Raw genomic sequence first — 26,091 nt, forward strand, 5'->3', positions numbered from 1 at the left:
CTTTTAATATTCCATATGAATTTAGGATTATTTGTTTTAGTTTTGTGCAAGATGTTAGCATTTTGATAGAGGTTTCATTGAACCTTTAGATTGCTTTGGGTAGTATGGACATTTTAACGGTATTAATTCTTCCAATCAGCGAGCAGGGTATAGCTTTCCATTTGTGTTACCTTTAATTTCTTTCATCAATATCTTACAGTTTTCAGAGTATAGGTCTTCCATCTCCTTGGTAAAATTTATTCCTTTATTATTTTTGGTGCAATTGTAAATGGGATTGTTTTCTTAATTTCTCTTTCTGCTAGTTTGTTATTAGTATATAGAAACAACACATTTTGGTATATTAATTTTATATCCTGCAAATTTATTGAATTCAATTATCCTAATAGTTTTTTGGTGGAATCTTTAGGTTTTTCTATATATATATAGTATTATGTCATCTGCAAATAGTGACAGTTTTATTTCTTCCTCACTAATTTGGAGGCCTTTTATTTTTATTTCTTGCCTAATTACTGTGGCTAGTTCTTCTAGTACTATGTCAAATAAAAGTGTTTAGAGTAAATACACTTGTCTTGTTACTGATATTAGAGAAAAGATTTTACCTTTTTACCATGGAGTATGTTAGCTGTGAGTTTGTCATAGATAGCCATGATTACATTGAGTTATGTTCCATCTATAGCATTTTGTTGAGAGTTTTTATCATGAATGGAAGTTGAACTTGTCAAATGCTTTTTCTGCTTCCTTTGAGATGATCACATGGTTTTTACCCTCCACTTTGTTAATGTGACATATCACATTGATTTATGGATATTGACCCATACTTGCATTGCTGAAATAAATTACACTTGATTGTGGTGAATGATCCTTTTGATATATTGTTGAATTTGATTTGCTAATATTTTGTTGAGGATTTTTGCATCTGTGTTCATTAGGGATATTGGCTTCAAATTTTCTTTTTTTGTATGATGTCTTTGGTTTTGCTATCAGGGTAATGTCTTTATAGATTGAATTTGAAAGAGCAGTTCTTCCTTTTCTATTTTTTGGAATAGTTTGAGAATAGGTATTAACTCTTCTTTAAGTGTTTGGTAGAATTTGCCTTTGTAGTGCTGTGGTCCTGGACTTCTGTTGGTTTTGAGAATTTTTTGTTTACTGATTCAATTTAATTACTAATAATTCATATATTTAGATTTTCTGTTTTTTCCTGATTCAGTCCAGGAAGATTGTATGTTTCTAGGAATTTATCCATTTCTTCTAGGTTGTTGAATTTGTTGGTAAGTAATTTTTCCTAGTAGTCTGTTATAATCCTTTGTACTTCTGTGGGGTCATTATACCTTCTATTCGTTTCTGATTTTATTTATTTGAGCCCTCTTTCTTCTTTTCTTGATGAGTCTGGCTAAAGGTATGATCAGCTTTATCTTTTCAAAGAACCAGATTTTAAGTTCATTGATCTTTTCTTTTTCAGTCTCTATTTTATTTATTTCTGCTCTGATCTTTAGTATTTCCTTCCCTCTACAGACTTTGGAATTTCTTCTTTTCTTTAGTTCCTTTAGGTGAAAGATTAGATTATTTTTTTGATTTCTTCTTGTTTCTTAAGGTAAACCTGTATCACTATAGACTGCCTTCTTAGAATTGCTTTTAATGTGTCCCAAACATTTGTAAGCATTGTTTCCATTTTTTCTACTATTTCCATTTTTATTTGCCTCAAGCCATTATTTGATTTTCCCTTTGATTTTTTTCTATTGACTCATTTTTTTAGTAGCATGCTGTTTAGCCTCTAGTTTCATATTGTTGTGGTCAGAAAAGATGCTTGATATGATTTCAGTCTTCTTAACTTTTTTAAGACTTGTTTTGTGGCCTAACATGTGACCTATGTGGAATGTCTCATGTACATTTGAAAAGAATGTGTATTCTGCTGTTTTTGGATGGAATGTTCTGTACATACCTGTTGAGTCCCTCTAAACTGTCATTTAAAGCCACTGTTTCCTTACTGATTTTCTGTCTGGAATGATCTATCCATTGATGTAAGTGGGGTGTATTACTGTCAATTTCTACCTTTATATCTGTTAATATTTGCTGTAAGATTTAGATGCTGCTATGTTGCGTGGATAGATGCTACAATTGCTCTTGTTGGATTATGCCCTTTATCATTATGTAATACTGTTCTTTGTTTCTTGTTATGTTTGTTGTTCTAAAGTCTATTTTGCATGATGTAAGTATTGCTACCCTAGCGTTTCTTCATTTCTATTTGCATAGAATATCTTTTTCAATCCCTTCACTTTCATTTTGTATATGTCTTCATATTTGAAGTGAGTGTCTTGTAGGCAACATATAGGAGTCTTTTTATCCATTTAATCACCTTATGTCTTTTGATTGGAGCCTTTAGTCTATTTACATTTAAAGTAATTATTGATAAGTTTATACTTATTGCAATTCTGCTAATTGTTTCTGGTTATTTTTTTTAAGATTTTATTTTTATTTCTATACCTAATATGAGGCTTGAACTTAGAACCTTGAGATCAAGAGTTGCATGCTTACTGACTAAGGCAGCTAGGCTCCTCTCTAATTCTTTTTATAGTTCTTCTCTGTTCCTTTCTTCTTTTGCTTTCTTTTTTTGTGATTCAATGATTTTCTTTAGTATTTTTTTTAAATTTTTTAATTTATTTTTTATTGGTGTTCAATTTACTAACATACAGAATAACCCCCAGTGCCCGTCACCCATTCACTCCCACCCCCCGCCCTCCTCCCCTTCTACCACCCTAGTTCGTTTCCCAGATTTAGCAGTCTTTACGTTCTGTCTCCCTTTCTGATATTTCCCACACATTTCTTCTCCCTTCCCTTATATTCCCTTTCACTATTATTTATATTCCCCAAATGAATGAGAACATATAATGTTTGTGCTTCTCCGACTGACTTACTTCACTCAGCATAATACCCTCCAGTTCCATCCACGTTGAAGCAAATGGTGGGTATTTGTCATTTCTAATAGCTGAGTAATATTCCATTGTATACATAAACCACATCTTCTTTATCCATTCATCTTTCGTTGGACACCGAGGCTCCTTCCACAGTTTGGCTATCGTGGCCATTGCTGCTATAAACATCGGGGTGCAGGTGTCCTGGCGTTTCATTGCATCTGTATCTTTGGGGTAAATCCCCAACAGTGCAATTGCTGGGTCGTAGGGCAGGTCTATTTTTAACTGTTTGAGGAACCTCCACACAGTTTTCCAGAGTGGCTGCACCAGTTCACATTCCCACCAACAGTGTAAGAGGGTTCCCTTTTCTCCGCATCCCCTCCAACATTGTTGTTTCCTGCCTTGTTAATTTGCCCCATTCTCACTGGTGTGAGGTGGTATCTCATTGTGGTTTTGATTTGTATTTCCCTGATGGCAAGTGATGCAGAGCATTTTCTCATACGCATGTTGGCCATGTCTATGTCTTCCTCTGTGAGATTTCTGTTCATGTCTTTTGCCCATTTCATGATTGGATTGTTTGTTTCTTTGGTGTTGAGTTTAATAAGTTCTTTATAGATCTTGGAAACTAGCCCTTTATCTGATATGTCATTTGCAAATATCTTCTCCCATTCTGTAGGTTGTCTTTTAGCTTGGTTGACTGTATCCTTTGCTGTGCAAAAGCTTCTTATCTTGATGAAGTCCCAATAGTTCATTTTTGCTTTTGTTTCTTTTTCCTTCGTGGATGTATCTTGCAAGAAGTTACTGTGGCCGAGTTCATAAAGGGTGTTGCCTGTGTTCTTCTCTAGGATTTTGATGGAATCTTGTCTCACATTTAGATCTTTCATCCATTTTGAGTTTATCTTTGTGTATGGTGAAAGAGAGTGGTCTAGTTTCATTCTTCTGCATGTGGATGTCCAATTTTCCCAGCACCATTTATTGAAGAGACTGTCTTTCTTCCAATGGATAGTCTTTCCTCCTTTATCGAATATTAGTTGACCATAAAGTTCAGGGTCCACTTCTGGGTTCTCTATTCTGTTCCACTGATCTATGTGTCTGTTTTTGTGCCAGTACCACACTGTCTTGATGACCACAGCTTTGTGGTACAACCTGAAATCTGGCATTGTGATGCCCCCAGCTATGGTTTTCTTTTTTAAAATTCCCCTGGCTATTCGGGGTCTTTTCTGATTCCACACAAATCTTAAAATAATTTGTTCTAACTCTCTGAAGAAAGTCCATGGTATTTTGATAGGGATTGCATTAAACGTGTATATTGCCCTGAGTAACATTGACATTTTCACAATATTAATTCTGCCAATCCATGAGCATGGAATATTTTTCCATCTCTTTGTGTCTTCCTCAATTTCTTTCAGAAGTGTTCTATAGTTTTGAAGGTATAGATCCTTTACCTCTTTGGTTAGGTTTATTCCTAGGTATCTTATGCTTTTGGGTGCAATTGTAAATGGGATTGACTCCTTAATTTCTCTTTCTTCAGTCTCATTGTTAGTGTATAGAAATGCCACTGATTTCTGGGCATTGATTTTGTATCCTGCCACGCTACCGAATTGCTGTATGAGTTCTAGCAATCTTGGGGTGGAGACTTTTGGGTTTTCTATGTAGAGTATCATGTCATCGGCAAAGAGGGAGAGTTTGACTTCTTCTTTGCCAATTTGAATGCCTTTAATGTCTTTTTGTTGTCTGATTGCTGAGGCTAGGACTTCCAGTACTATGTTGAACAGCAGTGGTGAGAGTGGACATCCCTGTCTTGTTCCTGATCTTAGGGGAAAGGCTCCCAGTGCTTCCCCATTGAGAATGATATTTGCTGTGGGCTTTTCATAGATGGCTTTTAAGATGTCGAGGAATGTTCCCTCTATCCCTACACTCTGAAGAGTTTTGATCAGAGATGGATGCTGTATTTTGTCAAATGCTTTCTCTGCATCCAATGAGAGGATCATATGGTTCTTGGTTTTTCTCTTGCTGATATGATGAATCACACTGATTGTTTTACGGGTGTTGAACCAGCCTTGTGTCCCAGGGATAAATCCTACTTGGTCATGGTGAATAATTTTCTTAATGTACTGTTGGATCCTATTGGCCAGTATCTTGTTGAGAATTTTTGCATCCATGTTCATCAGGGATATTGGTCTGTAATTCTCCTTTTTGGTGGGGTCTTTGTCTGGTTTTGGAATTAAGGTGATGCTGGCCTCATAGAACGAATTTGGAAGTATTCCATCTCTTTCTATCTTTCCAAACAGCTTTAGGAGAATAGGTATGGTTTCTTCTTTAAACGTTTGATAAAATTCCCCTGGGAAGCCATCTGGCCCTGGACTCTTGTGTCTTGGGAGGTTTTTGATGACTGCTTCAATTTCCTCCCTGGTTATTGGCCTGTTCAGGTTTTCTATTTCTTCCTGTTCCAGTTTTGGTAGTTTGTGGCTTTCCAGGAATGCATCCATTTCTCCTAGATTGCCTAATTTATTGGCGTATAGCTGTTCATAATATGTTTTTAAAATCGTTTGTATTTCCTTGGTGTTGGTAGTGATCTCTCCTTTCTCATTCATGATTTTATTAATTTGAGTCTTCTCTCTCTTCTTTTTAATAAGGCTGGCTAATGGTTTATCTATCATATTAATTCTTTCAAAGAACCAACTCCTGGTTCTGTTGATCTGTTCCACAGTTCTTCTGGTCTTGATTTCGTTGAGTTCTGCTCGAATCTTTATTAACTCCCTTCTTCTCTTGGGTGTAGGATCTATTTGCTGTTTTTTCTCTAGCTCCTTTATGTGTAAGGTTAGCTTTTGTATTTGAGGTCTTTCCAGTTTTTGAATGGATGCTTGTATTGCGATGTATTTCCCCCTTAGGACTGCTTTTGCTGCATCCCAAAGATTTTGGAAGGTTGTATCTTCATTCTCATTAGTTTCCATGAATCTTTTTAATTCTTCCTTAATTTCCTGGTTGACCCTTTCATCTTTTAGCAGGATGGTCCTTAACCTCCACGTGTTTGAGGTCCTTCCAAACTTCTTGTTGTGATTTAGTTCTAATTTCAAGGCATTATGGTCTGAGAATATGCAGGGGACAATCCCAATCTTTTGGTATCGGTTCAGACCCGATTTGTGACCCAATATGTGGTCTATTCTGGAGAAAGTTCCATGTGCACTTGAGAAGAATGTGTATTCAGTTGAGTTTGGATGTAAAGTTCTGTAGATATCGGTGAAATCCATCTGGTCCAGTGTATCATTTAAAGCTCTCGTTTCTTTGGAGATGTTGTGCTTAGAAGACCTATCGAGTATAGAAAGAGCTAGATTGAAGTCACCAAGTATAAGTGTATTATTATCTAAGTATTTCTTCACTTTGGTTAATAATTGATTTATATATTTGGCAGCTCCCACATTCGGGGCATATATATTGAGGATTGTTAAGTCCTCTTGTTGAATAGATCCTTTAAGTATGATATAGTGTCCCTCTTCATCTCTCACTACAGTCTTTGGGGTAAATTTTAGTTTATCTGATATAAGGATGGCTACCCCTGCTTTCTTTTGAGGACCATTCAAATGGTAAATGGTTCTCTAACCTTTTATTTTCAGGCTGTAGGTGTCCTTCTGTCTAAAATGAGTCTCTTGTAGGCAGCAAATAGATGGGTCCTGCTTTTTTATCCAGTCTGAAACCCTGCGCCTTTTGATGGGGTCATTAAGCCCGTTCACATTCAGAGTTACTATTGAGAGATATGAGTTTAGTGTCATCATGATATCTGTTCAGTCCTTGTTTTTGTGGAATGTTCCACTGAACTTCTTCTTAAAGGGGAATTTTAAGAGTCCCCCTTAAAATTTCTTGCAGAGCTGGTTTGGAGGTCACATATTCTTTTAGTTGCTGCCTGTCTTGGAAGGTCTTTATCTCTCCTTCCATTTTGAATGAGAGCCTTGCTGGATAAAGTATTCTTGGTTGCATGTTCTTCTCATTTAGGACCCTGAATATATCCTGCCAGCCCTTTCTGGCCTGCCAGGTCTCTGTGGAGAGGTCTGCTGTTACCCTAATACTCCTCCCCATAAAAGTCAGGGATTTCTTGTCTCTTGCTGCTTTAAGGATCTTCTCTTTATCTTTGGAATTTGCAAGCTTCACTATTGAATGTCGAGGTGTTGAACGGTTTTTATTGATTTTAGGGGGGGGATCTCTCTATTTCCTGGATCCGAATGCCTGTTTCCCTTCCCAGATTAGGAAAGTTTTCAGCTAGAATTTGTTCAAATACATATTCTGGCCCTCTGTCCCTTTCGGCGCCCTCGGGAACACCAATTAAACGTAGGTTTTTCTTCCTCAGGGTGTCGTTTATTTCCCTTAATCTATCTTCATGGTCTTTTAATTGTTTGTCTCTTTTTTCCTCAGTTTCCCTCTTTGCTATCAACTTGTCTTCTATGTCACTCACTCGTTCTTCCACCTCGTTAACCCTCGTCGTTAGGACTTCTAGTTTGGATTGCATCTCATTCAATTGATTTTTAATTTCTGCCTGATTAGTTCTAAATTCTGCAGTCATGAAGTCTCTTGAGTCCTTTATGCTTTTTTCTAGAGCCACCAGTAGCTGTATAACAGTGCTTCTGAATTGGCTTTCTGACATTGAATTGTAATCCAGATTTTGTAACTCTGTGGGAGAGAGGACTGTTTCTGATTCTTTCTTTTGAGGTGAGGTTTTCCTTCTAGTCATTTTGCTCAGTGCAGAGTGGCCAAAAGCAAGTTGTATTGGGAAAAGGAGAAAAAGAGAGGAGAGAAAGAAGGAAAGAAAAGAGAAAGAGAAAAAAAAGGAAGAAAAAAAAACGAAAAAAAAATAAAGAAGAAAAAGAGAAAGAAAAAGAAAGGAGAAAAAAAGGGGGTGGGGGAAGGAAACAAATCAAAAAGCAAAACAAAACAAAACAAAACAAAAAAAAAAGAACCACGGGGGAGTATCTTCTGATTCTGTGTACTTTAAGTCCCTTGGCTTCTCCTGGAAGTTGTCCGTCTAGCTGGTGTTCTGGGCCTGCTGTGCTGATTTTCAGGTGTTAGCCGTTGGGGGAGCTGCTGTGCCCCTGCCTGGTGCAGGGCTCAGTGGGGGTTGTTTACCCCGTGAGGCCCCAGGAGCAACAGCCCTAGTGGCGGCGGCAGCTCTGGAAACCTGGATTCAGCCCCCGCAGGAACTCCGGAGCTCTCCGTCTGCAGGGCCTGGAGGCTCCGGGCAGGGCCGCTGATCTGCTCAGCTGGGGCAGGAGCGTCCTCGCTGTCCTGGGCCCTCCCGGCCTCTGCCTGTCCCGGGGGAGGCCGGATCCTGGGCTGTGTCCCGGCGCCCTGTGCTCCGGGGCCTGCGCTGTTGGATTCGCGCTCCCGGCCCGCAGCCCCCTCCGCGGAGCCGCCCCCGAGCCCTCCGAGCTGCTCCGGGTCCCGCCGTGCGCGCTGCAGCCCTTAGGGAGCTCGGCGCACTCTCCCGGGGCGCAGGTGTCTGTTAGTCTCCCGGGGAGCCCGAGGGCATCCCCGCCCTCCTGGGTCCTGCTCCACCTCCCCGCGAGCCCCTTTCCGCCCGGGAAGGTCGGTGCAGCTCCTGCTCCTCCGGGACGGGGCTCTCCTGTCCTGGGGACACTCGCCCCGGCCTCAGCCCGGCTCCTCGCGGGGCCCCTCCCCCTTGGAGGCCTTTTGTTTCTTTATTTCTTTTTCCCCGTCTTCCTACCTTGGTAGAAGCACGAACTCTACTCACTGTAGCGTTCCAGCTTGTCTCTCTTTAATTCTCAGGCCGAATTCATCGATTTTCAGGATAATTTGAAGGTTTTCTAGGTAATTTGGTGGAGACAGGTGATTTGGAGACCCTACTCTTCCGCCATCTTGCCCCTCCCCCTAGTATTTTGTTTAGATTCCTTTCTCTTTATGATTTCTTCTGTATTTATTATAGGTTTTTGGTTTGTGGTGACTATGAGGCTTATATATAACACCCTACATATTTAAAAGTCTATTTTATTTATTTATTTATCCATTTATCCATTTATCCATCTATTTATTTATTTATTTATTTATTTATTTATTTATTTATTTAATAGTGTACATATGTACCCAAGCAGGGGAGGGTCAAAGGAGAGGGAGAGAGAATCTTAAGTAGGCTTCATGCCTATTTGGAACTTGATGCAGGGCTCAATCTCATGACCCTTGGGACCCTGACCAGAGCCAAAATCGAGAGTCCAACACGTAACTGACTGAGCCCCAAGTGTCCTTAACAGTCTATTTTATTTTATTTATTTATTTTTTAAATTTTATTTATTCATTTGAAAAAGAGTGAGAGAGAGAGATAGAGTGCAAGTTGAGTGGTGAGGCAGAGGGAGAAGCAGTTTCCCCACTAAGCCAGGAGCCTGACATGGGGCTCAATCCCAAGACCCAGAGATCATGACCTGAGCCAAAGGCAGATGATTAACCATCTGACCCACCCAGGTACCCTATTAACAATCTATTTTAATTTGATGGTTGTTGAAATTTAAACTCCCCACACAGCATTTTATGTATTTGATATTATAGTTTACATCTTTTTATTTTATGTGTCCCTTAACTAATTATTGTAGACATAATCGATTTACTGCTTTTGTCTTTTGACCTTAATACTACTTTGTAAGTGATTGATCTATTGACTTTAGTTTATGTTTGCTTTTACCAGTGAATTTTTTGTTTCATAATTTTCTTATTTCTTATTGTGTCCTTTCCTTTTCTGCTTGAAGAAATCCCTTTAACATTTCTTTTAAGGCCAGGTTAGTGGTGATGAGCCCCTTTAGCTTTTGTTTGGGAAACGCCTTATCCTTCCTTCAGTTCTGAGTTATAACTTTGCCAGGTAGACTATCCTTGGTTGTCAATTTTTTCCTTTCAGCCCTTTGAATATATCAAGTCACTCCCTTCTGGTTTGCAAGGTTTCTGCTAAGAAGCAGGATGCTACTCTTATGAGTATTTTCTTGTCATAACCAGTTACCTTTCTCTTGCCATTTTATTTAATTTTTTAAAAAATATATATATTTATTTATTTTTATTTATGATAGTCACAGAGAGAGAGAGAGAGAGAGAGAGAGAGGCAGAGACATAGGCAGAGGGAGAAGCAGGCTCCATGCACCGGGAGCCCGACGTGGGATTCAATCCCGGGTCCCCAGGATCGCGCCCTGGGCCAAAGGCAGGCGCTAAACCGCTGTGCCACCCAGGGATCCCCTCTCTTGCCATTTTAAATACTCTTTCTTTATCTTTAGTTTTTGGCATTTTAATTAATATGTGCCTGGATGTGAACCTCTTTGGGTTCGTCTTGTTTGGGGCTCTCTGTGTTTCCTGGATCTGGATGTCTGTTTCCTTCCTCAGATTAGGGAAGTTTTTAGCTATTATTTATTCAAATAAGTTTTCTGCTCCTTTCTTTTTCTCTTCTCCTTCTGAGACCTCTATAATATGAATGTTAGTGCAGTTGATGTTGCCTAGTGGTCCATTACTTTATCCTCATTTTTAAAAATTCTTTCTCTTTTTTGCTGATCAGCTTAGAAGATTTTCACTACCTTGTCTCTAGAATCACTGAACCATTCTGTGTCCTCTAATCTGCTTTTGATTCCCTTTAGTGTATTTTTCATTTCATTTTTTCTTCAGCTCTCATTGGTTTTTATATTTTCTATTACTTTGTGAAATTCTTAGCGAATTCATCCACTTTTCTCCCAAGTTTGGCCAGCATCTTTATGACCATTACTTTGAACTCATTAGCAGGTAGGTTGTTTATCTCTGTTTTGTTTAGTTCTTTTTCTGTAGTTTTGTCTTTTTTTTTATTTGGAACATGTTCCAAATGTCTCTTCATTTTGTCTAACTCTCTCTGTTTTTGTTTGTATGCATTAAGTAGTTCAACTATGTCTTTTTTTTTTTTTTGTCTTCTGGTTTTAAAGGAGTGCCCTTATGTAGAAGGCATCTTGTGGGGCCTAGTTGTGCAATACTTGCTGGTGTCCAGAACGAGGTGCTCCAGGGATGATCCCTGTGTCGACTGTGTGCACCTTCTTGTAATTAGGCCAAAAGTGCTGTAGGTACACTGGTAGGTGGGGCTGGTTCCTGGCATGGCCAGTTGTGAGGTCCAGACTGTTGTAGGCATGGCAGTGGGTGGCACTGGCTCCCTCCCTCCCTGGGGCAGGAGTCACTTTGGGGAAGTATCTGTCCTGACTAAGGCTACCTGCTGGTGTGACAGGAAAATAGTTGCTTGGAAAGACAATTGCCATGGTGGGCAGGTTGGGCAGTATGGGCCTGCAAGGGAATGCTGGGATATGTCCAGTGGTGCTAACAAGGTAGACAGAAAGTGTCAGAACTGGCATCCACCAGTGTCAGGCCATCTAGGCTGAAGGAAGGGGGAAAAAAAAAGAAAAAAAAAAAGGTGCTTACCAGCACTTCTGTTCCTGGAGAAATTTCCTACAGATCCTTGTCCCTCCATCACACGCTCTAAAATTTGTCAGTAAATCTCCTTCATTACAACACCCAGGTGCTTTTCAAACTGCTGCCTTTGTGTTGGGTCTCAGAGTGAGTGATACTGTGTTATAGCCCTTTAAGAACAGAATCTCAATTCCTATAACCCTCTGGCTCTCCCGGAGTTAAGCCCTGCTGATTTTCAAAGCCAGTGTTATGGAGGGTTATCTTCCCAGTGCAAATCCCCAGGGCAAGGATTGCCCAGTGTGGGGCTTGAACCACTTGCTCCAGTGGGGACCTCCACACCTCCTACTTGTGGGTCTCTGCACCAGGGGTTTGGTTCTTGATCACATCTCTGCCCCTCCTACCCTTCTTCATGTAGCTTTTTATTTATATCTTTAGCTGTGGAAGTACTGTTCTGTTAGTCTTCTGGTCTTTCTTATATAAGTTGCACTGAATATAGTTGTAGCCTTGGTGTGTCCATGAGAGGATGTGAGTTCAGAATCTTCCTACTCTGCCATCTTATCCTTTCCTCCCAGTGTTGCTGTTTTTACTGGGGAACCATACCTTGGGTTTGCCTAATGTATACTGATACCTATCTCCCACTCTGTTGTTAGCTTGTTGTATTTTGTTTTTGTTTGTTGCCCCTAGACTAGAGACTTGTATTTTTTTCCTGCAAGCCCAATAACGCTTCAGAAAGTATGCTCTGTCATGGATCTAGTTGTATTATAATAAGAAGACCCTTCAGAGTATTTTTTCCTTGTATTTCTAGGAGGGGGAAGTCCTAAGGAAGGTGTTTTTAAAATCAACACTTCCTAGGGGCGCCTGGGTGGCTCAGTCGGTTAAGCATCTGCCTTTGGCTCAAGTCATGTTCTCAAGGTCCTGGGATGGAGCCCCATGTCAGCCTCTCTGCTTATTGAGGTCTGCTTCTCCCTCTCCTTCTGTGTTCTTCCTCTTTCTCTCAAATAAATAAATAAAATCTTTTAAAAACCTCACACTTCTGGGCAGCCCGGGTGGCTTAGCGGTTTAGCGACACCTTCAAGCCCAGGGTGTGATCCTGAAGACCCAGGACCGAGTCCCACGTCAGGCTCCCTGCATGGGGCCTGCTTCTCCCTCTGCCTATGTCTCTGCGTCTTTCTCTCCCTGTCTCTCATGAATAAATAAATAAAATCCTAAAAAAAACCTCATACTTCTCAGTTTATGAACTGCATATTGGATTGATAAACTCTCTGTAACTTTAAGTGTTTAATCAAGGGCTGAATAATTCTTTGTTATGGGTGAGAGATTAAACCACCATTCCAACTCAAAGATACTATAATTCAGTGGTCTCAGGTTTAGGATATAACACCTAGATCATTTTTAACATAAATAAAGACTGCTCAGTATGATATATGTAATTTATCATTTATAATTACTTCCAAATATTTGGTTTTATTCAGAACGAAAAGAAATGACTTCTTTGAATTTAGGGTCTTTGTTCATTTTTGAACAGTTGGTGTCTTTTTACATTTAACCAGCTTGAGAAAAGTGGTTTTATTCATGAATTCAACTATTTGTAAGAAATCCCATTCTATCTGTATAAATATATAAGGCATGGTTTCTATCCTCATAGAATTTATAATTTACATGAAGATATAAAAGAATCCTCATTTTGTTTTACATTTCAGACATTATATTCCAAATGATTATGACTCTGGTTAAAATCCTCCACAATTCATTGACTTGTGTAAGCATGGCAGGAATACATATGTTAGATCCCTTTCTTTTCCTATCTTGTTCTTCTTGCATATCTTTTATGAGTGTCTACTATTTCTTTCCCTAACATTACCTTTCCTTTTTTTCTCATATATTTTCTGGCTCTTTTTTCCTTTTTTTTTTTCTTTCTTTTCATGATACCTTGTCTTCTTTCTCATGCAGAGAGCGGTATGTACAAATGCTTGACCAAATTGCCCGGCAGATGATTGATTTCTACAAAGACTTGGTAACTCAGCGAATGATGGACCAGCGCATCTTAGAAGAACTATACAATTTTAAGAATGTTATTGAAGAACTGACCAGGTAAAATCGGTGATTATCTTAAACACAAAACACAAGTCAAAACCATGTCTCTAAAGAGAATAAAAAACAGTTAGGAAAAGTAGAATGGTTAAAAGTGAGGACTCTCATTTTTCCTTTTGGGGGTTTAGAAAGAAAACAAAGGACTAGATATAGATGTAGAGATACGGGTTACACAGGTTAACACAAAACCAGTGCTCTATGTATATTTGATAGGGAAAAGATTCTTGTTCTTCTTCCAGGACTGAGATGTTGATTTTTTTTTTTTTAAGATTTTATTTATTTATTCACGAGAGACAGAGACACAGGCAGAGGGAGAAGCAGGCTCCATTCAGGGAGCCCGACATGGGACTTGATCCCAGGACTCCAGGATCAGGCTCTGGGCTGAAGGCGGCACTAAACCGCCGAGCCACCCGGGCTGCCCCTGAGGTGTTGATCCTAATCATGTTTACAGAGCAGTGCCATGATTACGGTTGTTAAGGTTTAAATCCCAAATAGTATAAGTGTTATATAGCAATCAAGATTAGTGATCATCTAACCTGTGTCAAGATGAGTCGTGGCAAGAATGAAGAGGATAAGATAAGCATGTCAGAGGATGAGATGGAGCAGCCCTGTGGCCTTGCCTGCTAGCATTTGTCTTCTCTCCATTCTAGAGGATCACTTACGTTATCTTTCCGTTCTTTCTAGCCAGCCTGATTCCACTGCTGAACCTGATAGAATTCCATCCAACTGTACACTAGGTTTCTTGATTTGGTTTATAAGGTGTAAAAACTAGGAAGAAATGTAAATATAACTGAGAAGATTCCTGAGTATAAATCTAATTTTTCTGGGTTGCAACTTTTTGGAAGGCTTCAACTATGAATATAAAATCTCTTTGTTTTATTTCAGGGAGCTGTGTCTGGTTCGGGCACATGACATGAAATTAACAAAGGAAGCAGAGAAGGCCCACAAGGATTTAGCACAAGCTCTTCTAGATGCTGAAAAGAATGCTAAGTGAGTTACCAAATGTTAGCCATTATGTCCTACATGCTTCATACCTTATTTGAAGAAACAAAATTTTATAGAAACATTTGAAGTTTTTAATTACAATAGTGCCTAGAGGAGTTTATATATATATATATATATATATATATATATATATATATATGATTTTTTTTATACATATGACTTTTAATAAATATATATATTAACTCCTCCAGGCACAGTTTAATACACATATTATAAATGTCTTGTGTGAATTTACCAGGGGTGTATCCCTAGAAGTGGAATTACTGGGTCATAGGCTATGCATAGCCTTGTCTTACTAGCTATTGCCAAATGCTCAGTGTATGAGATTTCCCTTTTGTCCATATCTTTTATCAGTCTCTGATGGATATTAAAAGGTATCTAGTTTTTGTTTGCAATTTCCTAATTAGTAGTGTGAATCTAATTCTTTTTTATATTTTAATGAATCAAGTAAGATCTTAATGTTTTTATCCTTTTTTAGGGGTTAGCAAATTTTCCTGTAAGGGGTCAGATGATGAGATATGGTTTCTTTTTTTTTTTCTTTTTTAAGATTTTATTTATTCATTCATGAGAGAGACAGAGAGAGAAGTAGAGATATAGGCAGAGGGAGAAGCAGGCTCCATGCAGGGAGCCCAATGTGGAACTTGATCCTGGATCCCGGATCCCGGGATCACACCCTGAGCCAAAGGTAGACACTCAACTGCTGAGCCGCTCAGGCATTATCTGCCCCCCCCCTTTTTTTTTTAAAAAAGAGATACGGTTTCTTATGCAACTACTCAATCAACTCTGCCTTCGTAATATGTGCCACTATAGTGTAAAAGCAGGTAAGAGCAATACTAGAACATGGATGTGTTCCCAAAAAACTTTATTTATTGACACTGAAATTTGAAGGTATAACATTTTCATGTGTCATAAAATATTGTTATTCTATTCCTTTTCTACCATTAAAATATAAAAAGTAAAATATATAAAAAACTAAAATCTAAAAATTCTTAGCTCATGTTCTATACAAAACACAAATGGTGGATTGTATTTAAAGCCACAGCCTGTAGACCTTTATTCTAGTTCATTTTTGGTTAGAGTTCTGATTACTAGGAAGCTCTTGGGAATATATCAAATGACATATTTGTTTGTATTTTTAATTTTTCTTATATAATTGATTAAAAATAATATTGTATTATCATAAAAGTAATATATGTGACTTATAGGTAAAGTAAATACAAACAAGCAAAAATGAATTAAAAATACCAGTTTTACCACCGTAGATTACTGCTACACATGCCTTAGTGTATATCCTTTTTTACTATGTATATATGCACACATTCATTGTTTTACATTGTATTATATATACTGTTATACAGCCTGGTTTTAAATTTTTTGTTTGTTTTTTTAGTGGACAGTCACTACCCTTTTCAGTAAAGTTTTACTTCCTAAGTTACCCAAGTCATATTCAAATTTTCCCAATTATTCCTCAAATGTATTTTACATTGTATTGTCCAAACTGGTATCCAATCTAGGACCATTCAAGAAAAATACAAATGTACACAAAATCTAAATTCAGAGATATATTCTTATTTTTATTCTATTTTATTCCTTACTAGAAAGAGAAGGATACCTTGATCATTTTTTGTGCACTGAATATACTTCTGGTTTCTGTAGCTGATTCACACTTTTGTCTTAGTAGAAAACTATTTTATACTTTATTTTCTATCCTTATTTCTCTATTAGTATCTCTCCATCCTTTTTCTGAGCTAATGACCTTTTTCTGAGCTAATGACCTTGCTTCTAAAAAGTAGAAGCAAAAGGAAGAGAACTCTCACCCCTACATCTAACCACCCACCTGCATCTGTGCTCATAAATTTTATCTTCCCATCTTTTACTGTGGACCAACTGTCTCTTCTCTTCTGAGGCTAATCTTTCCATGTGTGTACTATTAAAGTACCTCCCATAGCTTCCTTCCGGCTGGAACCGCCATCTTTCAGTAATTCGTCGAAATGACCAACACAAAGGGAAAGAGGAGAGGTACCTGCTATATGTTCTCTAGGCCTTTTAGAAAACATAAGAGTTGTTCCTTTGGCCACATACATATGACTCTACAAGAAAGATGATATTGTGTACATCAAAGGAATGGGCACTGTTCAAAAAAGAATGCCCCACAAATGTTACCATGGCAAAACTGGAAAAGTCCACGATGTTACTTAGCATGCTGTTGGCATTGTTATAGACAAACAAGTTAAGGGCCAGATTCTTGCCATGCCAAGAGAATTAATGTACGCATTGAGCATATTAAACACTCAAAGAGCTGAGATAGCTTTCTGAAGCGTGTGAAGGAAAATAATCAGAAAAAGAAGGAAACCAAAGAGAAAGGTAATTGGGTCCAACTGAAGTGCCATCCTGCCCTACCCAGAGAAGCAATGGTCTCTTCGTGAGAAACAATGGAAAGGAGCCTGAACTGCTGGAACCCATTCCCTATGAATTCATGGCCTGATAAATGTAAAGAAAATAAAACACCTCAAGATTGTAAAAAATAAATAGATAAATAAATAAATAAAAATAAAGTACCTCATACCTACTCAAGATATTTTCAGCACAAAATCCCTCTTTTTCCTGTATCTTTTTCCTGTATTAATTTTTTCCTCTACTCTTGATTAGTCCCATTAGTATACAAATATAATTATTCCCATCTCAAAAACAACCACCAAAAAACAAAAAGACTCCTAAGTCTCTTAGGACCACATGTGTATCCCCTTCTAACTATGGCCCCATTTCCTACCTCCTACCCTGCTTCTATTAGTCTTCAAAAAGTTGTCATACTTAGTGTGTTCACTCCTGGTCCTCCCTATGTCACTTAAACCCACTCTAATCAGGCTTTCACTCCCCTTAACCCACCAAGGTGCACTTGTCAAAGTCACCAGTGACTTTCATGTTGCTAAAATCCAAAGGTTACTTCTCAATCCTCATTTAATTTGACTTACCCACAGCATTTGTCACAACTGATCACTTGCTCTTGCTTGAAATACTGCCTCCATTTAAAGCCACAACACATTTTGTGCTCTCAATCTCCTTTCCCTGATTGATTTTTATCTATTGCACTATCACTACTTAATATGTTTTACTTTTTTATTTGTTGATAATCTTTTCTGAATAAACTTTATAAGGGCAAAGTTTTGTTGTGAACAGTACCTCGCTAAGTAGGCACTAAACATATTTGTTAATGAATTAAGAAAAATAAGTTAGAACTTCTTTTGTGCTAATGTCTATTATGAGGACATCTAAAACCAGAGAGAGAGGGAAGGAAAAGGAGAAAGTCTGAAGTAGGATGGTGTTGGATTTTTTTTCATGATTAGAAATTTTTAGTAATACTTTTAAAAATAACATCATTTTATTGAAAATTATGAAAATAGAAACAAGGAAATAAAGAGCACCCTTTAATTCTTTCTCTCAGAATTAAACAGTATTAATATTTTGATATATTTTTCTTTTTTTTTACTTCTGTGTATTTTTTATACAAATGAGATCAAACTGAATATATAATTTTATCATTAAGATTATCTCGTTACAACATGAAAAATTTTCCCATGTACCAAAGTATTAATAGCAACAAGATCTTTAATTAGCTGCAGAGTGTTTTCATCATAGAGCTAGATCATATATTTTATTTGGCCAATCCCTTACTATTGGACATTGAGGTTATTTCTGAATTTTTTTCTTTTACTATTAAAGCCAGGGGTCACTAATTCTCTTTTCAAAATCAGTGTCTGGGGTGCCTGGGTGGCTCAGTCAGTTAAGCTTCCAACTCTTGATGTCAGTTCAGGTCTTGATCTTGGGGTTGTGAGTTCAGGTCCCGCACTGGGCTCCATGCTGGGCACGGAGCCTACCTGAAAAGAAAGATCAGTATCTAATTTCAGGCAATAATTTGCATAAATTGTAAGGGTATATAACTTGTTGAACTTTCATATGTGTATTCACCTATGTGACACCTAGGAGGATTAGTTTTTCTTAGTTACTCTAAACAAGTGAAAGTCTCCAAAAAGAAGGCTTTCAAGAACTGATGCTTGTGGTTTCTAGCTTTCACCAAAATTAGAAGAATTCTACATCATGGGTCTTTTATTCTTAGCAAAGTTAGTATTCCTTAGGAGAATGGGTTTCAAAGGGCTTGTGAAATGCTACCCCTTTATAGGTCTGTGTTTGTATTATCTCTAAAGCACTTTTAATTCTAATTTAATTCTAAGCTTCAGTGTAAGTTAGAAGGAAAACGTATGTTCTGGTAAACATGAAGAAAAGATAGTTAAGAAAAAGGCATTTACTTGATTATTAGTCTTTTGGTTGGTTGGTAGAGAATTTCTTTAAATCTTATATTAATTATATATAATTTAAAGGAATAGTGGCTCATAATTACTGGGCTTTGTGTGTTTAATAAAGAACCCCCATTCCATTTTGTATTCAGATTTTTTTATTAGATATACTGCTGTTATTCTATTGGAATATCATGTGAAAATTATAGTGAATAATATTAAGAAAAAAGCATTTAGCACAAGGAGCAATATATTGAATTTTTTACTTTCAGACTTTTATTATAAGATTTATAAATGAAATGTGACTGTTTTTTTCTTCTATTTTACTGGATATTAGTGTTATTAATATATCTAGCAATTATGCTGTGATTACTTTATGATGAATTTTAAAGGAACAAATTGCCTATTTTATTTATTTAGTTAGTTTTAAAGAGTTTATTTATTTGAGAGACAGAGAGATAGTGACAGAAATAGAGAGAGAGAGCACAAGTGAGGAGGAGAAGGGAGAGGCAGGCTCCTCGCTGAGCAGGGAGCCTGATGTGGGGCTCGATCCCAGGACCCTGGAATCATGACCTCAGTCAAAGGCAGTTGCTCAACCAACTGAGCCACCAAAGACCCCATAAATTGCCTATTTTAGAACAAAGTTGTTGTTTTTTTAAATGTTCAATATCAAAATAATTATCCAATAAATGTGAATTCTCAAAAGCAAAGTCTGTATATACTTTTTAATTTTTCTTTTAGGATTGTAGAAGAATACCATGATTTATACACATTGCAAAGAGAAAGGATGGAATGTGATATTAAACAGTTAATGGCAGAAAGAGATCTCTGGAGCTCAGCCACATATGAATTGGCCCTAAAGGTTGGTTTATCTGGAATCATAATAAATTGTAGTCTTCTTTTTTGGCTAAATTTTGTTTTACAATTTTCAATAATATAGACAAAAATTTTAAAAACGAGGATGTATATTTAGTTTATGAATAATGTAGCTATTACGGGCCTTCAAAAAGAAGTTACTTTTTTTTTTCTTTTGTTTCTTCTCTATTAAGTACCTGACTATTGCCCCCTTAAGGGCTCTTTTTCTTACCAGATCTATGAAATATGAGCAAGGATGCTTTTTCTATTATTTATAAACATGTTAAAACTTTCAATTGTAATTTATACTAATAATAAACTAGGAAAAGCTGTATTTTTTCACAGAATGTAACCATATTAGGATTATATTACTTTGGATCTATTACATTGGCATCTAGGATGACAAAGGAGTTAAAATATGGCAGTCTGTGGGCCATTAATGCAATTCTTTTTTTTTTTTTTAAGATTTTATTTGAGAGACACAGAGATAGAGGCAGAGATGTAGGCAGAGGGAGAAGCAGGCTCCCTGTGGGGAGCATGATGGGGGACTCGATACCAGGACTCTGGGACCACAACTTGAGCCAAAGGCAGACACCCAACCATGGAAATGCCCAGGTGTCCCCAATTAATGTAATTCTTTATGGAAGTAGCATAGTCCCACAATGTTCTATTTTTCTGAAACATTTGCTGGTTGATTGCCTATTCTCACACCTGGGACTTGGTGTTTACTAAGTATTAAGAGCAAATTATGACCCTCAACAGATGCAAACTTCTATCTCATTTTCCTCTTGAATTTTTTTTTTTAATTTTTATTTATTTATGATAGTCACAGAGAGAGAGAGAGAGGCAGAGACATAGGCAGAGGGAGAAGCAGGCTCCATGCACCGGGAGCCTGATGTGGGATTCGATCCCGGGTCTCCAGGATCGCGCCCTGGGCCAAAGGCAGGCGCCAAACCGCTGCGCCACCCAGGGATCCCTCATTTTCCTCTTGAATACTCAGACTTCATCTAGGATATAATGTTTCATCCTGATACAGAATTTTAAAATGACATGTCAAGAGGAAACAACCATGATAGCAAACTTATATATTTAGATCTAGGCATTTTCAGTAGGAGTAAAGAAGACAAGTGAATTTCTTCACTCTAGAAGTATTTAAACAATAGAAGACTGACTCCTTGTAGCAGTTTCTGTGGAAAATACCTTGAATTGCTGGGGGTTTTGTGTTAGCTCATCCCTAAAAGTCCTTCCAACAGAAAATGAGTGACAGCTAGAAAAAAAGGACTTTGCCTCTTTTGTTTGTGACTATATGCACAGTGTCTAGAACATTCATTGAATGACTATATAATGACTATATATATTGATCGACATTCCAGTGGTTCTCAAAGTATTGTCCAAGGAACCCCTGGGAATATATAAGACCCTTTCATGAAGTAAGAACCAGTTTCATCATAATATTAAGATGTTATTTGCCATTTTCACTCTCATTTGCATATGAGTACATAAAAATACTATTTATGTTAATATGTAATGGATTTATTGTTATGTTTAAGTGAATTAACAAATGTATATTTTAAATAATTTCAGTTTTAAGTTTCAATACCATGAATATCAAATAGGTATAATGCATATAAATGAGAGCTCTTTGAAGATTTCACTAATTTTTGAGAATAAAATGTTTTGAAATGAGGTTGCTTGAGAACCTCTGCTATATACTTCAGTTTGATTCCGGTTTAGTAGTTTTATTTTTTTACTTTATTTTAAAAAAGATTTTATATATTTATTTACGAGAGACACAGAGAGAGGGGCAGAGACATAGGTAGAGGGAGAAGCAGGCTTCCTGCAGGGTGCCTGATGCAGGACTCGATCCCAAGACCCTAGGATCACGACCAGGGCCAAAGTCAGACACTCAACCACTGAGCCACCCAGGCACACCCTAGTTTAGTAGTTTTAGAAAACATGAATTTGTAATTCAAATTAGCTCATGATTTAAATAAGAAATTGTGAATGAATTAATGATTCAATGAAAAATTGATACATGAAATTGGTTTGGGTTTAATAAATTCCAGTGGCATATTATGTCTTAGATTCCTCATTTTAGTACTTTTTTCATAGGTAATTGAAAAAAATAGAGTCATATTGGCTAAAAGACTTTACCTCAATGAGAAAGCTTGGAATAAATTTGCTAAGCATTTCATCATACTGCTGTCAACCAAGGTAAAGCTCAATTCACTTAAGTTATGGGAAAAGAGACTCCAGCCTTAGAGGGTTGAAGCTATAAGAAATCTTTGCTAAGTTTATAGATTAATTTTGAATATAGTTTTGTATTTATGCTTTATTGTGAGCAGAATGAAAAATCTAAGGAAATATGATAAATGCCCTTCTTTATATTTGTCTTCAGTCTAATTAAAGCAATTTAAGCAATTTATCTAAGTTAATACTGCAAATATTATTTATATACTTATTCTATTTGTTAGTATTTAAACTAAGAAATATAAGTAGTTGTATTCATTGAAATAATGGTATTCTTGATACATTTTATGCAAAAATTCAATAAGCATAGTTTGTTGAAAAGGAGAGAAGTGGCATTTAGTGTGTTTCTGGAGTCATACCATGTACACTAGTCATTTCATTTCATTTCTTTAACAATCCTGTGAGATATATATTAGGGTCTTTATGGATAAGAAAAATTAATCCCAAATAAATTAAATAACATCCCATAAGGTTACATAGCCAAGAATTGGCTAGGATTCACATTTGATTTTGTTTGGCTTTGAAATTCCTGTCTTTCCAATGTACCATACTACCTCCCATGAAATTCCTGTGGGAAAATTTGGCTTATGTTGCAAAGGAAAAAAAAAATCTTGTCTCTAGTATTTTATGTGCTATGGAAAATCCACCAACAAAGGAACCATGTGGTGGTACTGATGATATATTGAAAGAGGAATATCTTCTCAATTTTGATCCATTTTCTATGGATGTCTCTAGTACTAGAATATTAATACACTAATATTATTAGTGTATACTAATAAGTATTTGTTACATGAATACGTGAATGAGTGGTTTGATTCCATGCACATTATCTAGGACACTGCAGACCTTGCACTACTGCACAAGTTGACACAGAAATGGAGAAGCTTAATGAATAAATATAAAAAGGAAGTGGAACAAAATGAAGAGTCTACAAGGGAGAAATTGCAAACTGTTAAGGATGGCCTTAGCAAATGGCAGGAGTTACTCAGAAATGAGAGGTAGGTCTACAAGAATTGTGTTTTTTATTATACTGTGTCTTGTCTGATAACTCAGTTCAATTCTTTCTCTCTTTTTCTCTGCCTCTTTTTTCTCTTGTGATGACTCTAACATTAATTTGTTGGAGTCACTAGCAGCCCTTCCAAGGCTGCAGTCCTGCCAGGGGCTTAAGTGGTTTTGTGGTTTCTGGTGCTAACCATCTCTGTGGTCCATCCTGCTCCTCCTACACACCTGCTGCTGCCTCCATTCTGTTCACCTGTTTTTCTTTTCCTTTCTTTTCTCTCTTTTTAAAATAACATCAACTTATGTTGTTATTACTGGAATCCCTGAATATCTAGATCCATCTGCATCTTCTGTAGTATAGTTTATGTGCAGAGAAATAGAATCAGTGGGTAGCCATTATAAGTAGATTGATTTTGATTGGATATCGTACTTTATAACAATTAGAGAAATCTGTCAATGGAAAAGGCCACCTATAAAGTAGTAAGTCAAGGTTGGATGATTAGGGACCTGTAGGTGGCTCAGTTGTTGAGTGTCTGCCTTTGGCTCAGGGTGTGATCCCGGGACCAGGATCAAGTCCCACATGGGGCTTCCTGTGAGGAGCCTGCTTCTCTCTCTGTGTCTCTGCCTCTCTCTCTGTGTCTCTCATGAATAAATAAATAAAATCTTAAAAAAAAAAAAAAAGGTTGGATGATTAAATTGCAGTCAGTAGTGGGAATCTGAACTTTGAATGCAGGCTTGACTCAGGGATTTCTAAGTTGTTTATTATTATTATTATTATTAATTATTATTATTACTTTAAGATGCTTTGTCTATTGTTTGAGGAAACACGTTTGGGTACCATTTCCATTTCAAATTGAAGACAAAGATTTTGGTTTTTCAGATCCTCTATGGTTTCTGAGTTAGCAGAGTTGGAAGCTCTGGAAGCTGAAGCTGGTACATATCCAAGCTGTTGGCTGTTTCTACTGTTTGTTGACTCTTAGCTAGGAGGAGCACAGGTGGGACAGGGATTCTCTTTTCTCTTTCTTCAGAAATGTTTATCAAGAATTTTCTCCTTGTGAGACTTCAGAGATATTAAAAGGAAATTTTTTCTTACCAGAACTTGGGGCTCCTGACCTAAATGTTGAGTCTTATTCATTAGGTTTTCCTTCTATTTACAAATTGTTTTGTCTGCTGAGGAATTGTTTGTAAGATGATCTAAATTTGGATGGCAAAGGCCCAGAGACCACCCTTTTAATACTCACATGGCCTCTGACCCTGTAACTTGGTGGCTCAAGGCTGGTTGGAGCCTGAAATTACATTTATGTTTGCCTATGAGAAGGGCTGACCCTGGAAGACATGTTTGAAAATAATTCAGGAGAAACATAGGACTGTTCTATGGTATATAGATTTATGATTTTCTTTGTTTATATATGGTTCTGAGACTCTGCTCTTGCTCCTTTTCCTTCTAGTAGAAGAGACACTTTCTATCCTAGTAAAGAAAATATATTTGAATCAGTCCTTCCAGACTTCAACCAGTGGCAAAAGGTAAGACTTTCTAATAAACCGTTTGGTAATCAAAATGGTTTGATGAGTAGCTGTTTGTCAACTTGCTACTCATCACCTACAACTGAGTCGCATCTCATCCTTTAAAGATGCCATATTGTATTTTATGAAAGACAAAGAAAACAGCGAGATTCCAGGGGCCTTTAAAAATTCATTTAAATATTTTATTTCCAGTTCTATTTTAGGTTTTTGAGCCAAATAAAGTTAGGCTGCCAGGAAAAACTGGGAAAAGATACGTGGGTGTCAGTGAGGGTAGTTCCGATTCTCTCCTCTAATTGTCTGATATAAGTAATGTTTGTGCCTCTCCTGTACCTGGCTTTTGTCTTAAGGACAACTTGGACTTTTAAGATTAATAACATCTTTTAAAACAATTGTGGTACAAGATACACATAACATCAAATTTACCATCTTAGTCATTTTTCAGTGTACAATTCAGTGGCATTAAGTGCACTTACACTATTATGCAACCACCACCACCACACCCATGTCCAGAATTTTTTTCATCTTCCTAAACTGAAACTCTACCCATGAAACAAGAGCCCCCTTTAATTCCTCCTCCCCAGCCCCTGGCAACCACCATTCTACTTTTTGTCTCTCTAAATATGACTTCGCTAGACCCCATATGACAAATCACAGTGTTTGTCCCTTTGTGACTGGCTTAATTCCTTTAGCATAATGTCCTCAAGGCTCATCTGTTTGGTAGCCTGTGTCAGGATTTCCTTCCTTTCAAAGGCTGAATAATATTCCACTGTAGGTATGTACTACACTTTATTAATAACAGCTTTTATTTTATTTTTTAAAATATTTTTTTAACTTTGATAGTCACACACACAGAGAGAGAGAGAGAGAGAGGCAGAGATACAGGCAGAGGGAGAAGCAGGCTCCATGCACCGGGAGCCCGACGTGGGACTCGATCCTGGGTCTCCAGGATCGCGCCCCGGGCCAAAGGCAGGCGCCAAACCGCTGCGCCACCCAGGGATCCCCTATTTTTTTTTTTTTAAGATTTTATTTATTTATTTGAGAGACAGGGAGCAAGAGAACACAACAGAGAAGGAGGGGCAGGGGAAAAGGGAGAAGCAGACTCCCCGCTGAGCATGGAGCCCGATGTGGGGCTCCATCCCAGGACCCTGGGATCATGACCTGAGCTGATGGCAGATGCTTCACCCACTGAGCCACCCGGTGTCCCTAATGATACCTTTTAAAAAGAGTTTGAGCTTTGAAAATAGCTTTCACTAATCAAATTACTATCATGTATTAGCAGTCTGACAAAGGAAAATATGTGAGATTGAAATACCTCCAAGGTAATATCAGACTCAGGGCCTGATGAAATATCCTCCAGATCCCTAGAAGCTGTTTTGTTGTTTTGGAATGACTTGAGTAGAATATTCTCAGAACTGAAGATGTTTGTTGTCCTGTTTATATATAGCAGGTTTAGTGATTTTACTGTTTATCTGGCAATATTGACATTGCATTAATAAGTTTGAAAAAAATTATGCTGCTTTATTTATTTAAGATTAATAATTCTCAGTCATTAAGCACTTCTGCACATTATCATACTTACTCTTCATGGCAGCCAAAGGATACGGGTTTTATAATCCCCATCTCTACAGATGCAAAAGGGAAGCTTAGAAATGTTAAGTCACTTGCCTAAATTGCCTGTAAATGGTGAGTGGCAGGATCAGGTCTCTCCACCTCCAAAATCCTTGCCCTTAGTGGTTGTGCTGCATTGCTTCCCTGTACTGATTACTGTT

The 26,091-nt window shown here is 37.5% G+C and overlaps 1 protein-coding gene across 7 annotated transcripts in view; it reads left to right on the top strand.

Moving 5' to 3' along the window:
- Positions 1-26,091, top strand: part of AXDND1 (axonemal dynein light chain domain containing 1) — a 103,673-nt gene that overhangs the window by 30,314 nt on the left and 47,268 nt on the right. For 6 of the 7 annotated variants that reach the window (XM_077901864.1, XM_077901861.1, XM_077901867.1 and 3 more), the window contains 6 exons: positions 13,257-13,397; positions 14,283-14,387; positions 19,436-19,556; positions 21,662-21,763; positions 22,634-22,797; positions 24,247-24,322. In XM_077901864.1, coding sequence (XP_077757990.1) covers positions 13,257-13,397; positions 14,283-14,387; positions 19,436-19,556; positions 21,662-21,763; positions 22,634-22,797; positions 24,247-24,322 — 709 coding nt within the window. The remainder of the gene's footprint in view (positions 1-13,256; positions 13,398-14,282; positions 14,388-19,435; positions 19,557-21,661; positions 21,764-22,633; positions 22,798-24,246; positions 24,323-26,091) is intronic. The other variant, XM_077901863.1, reaches the window with a different exon arrangement.

The sequence above is a fragment of the Canis aureus genome, chromosome 6 (genome assembly GCF_053574225.1).
Source record: "Canis aureus isolate CA01 chromosome 6, VMU_Caureus_v.1.0, whole genome shotgun sequence".
In the NCBI taxonomy this organism is placed as follows: Eukaryota; Metazoa; Chordata; class Mammalia; order Carnivora; family Canidae; genus Canis; species Canis aureus.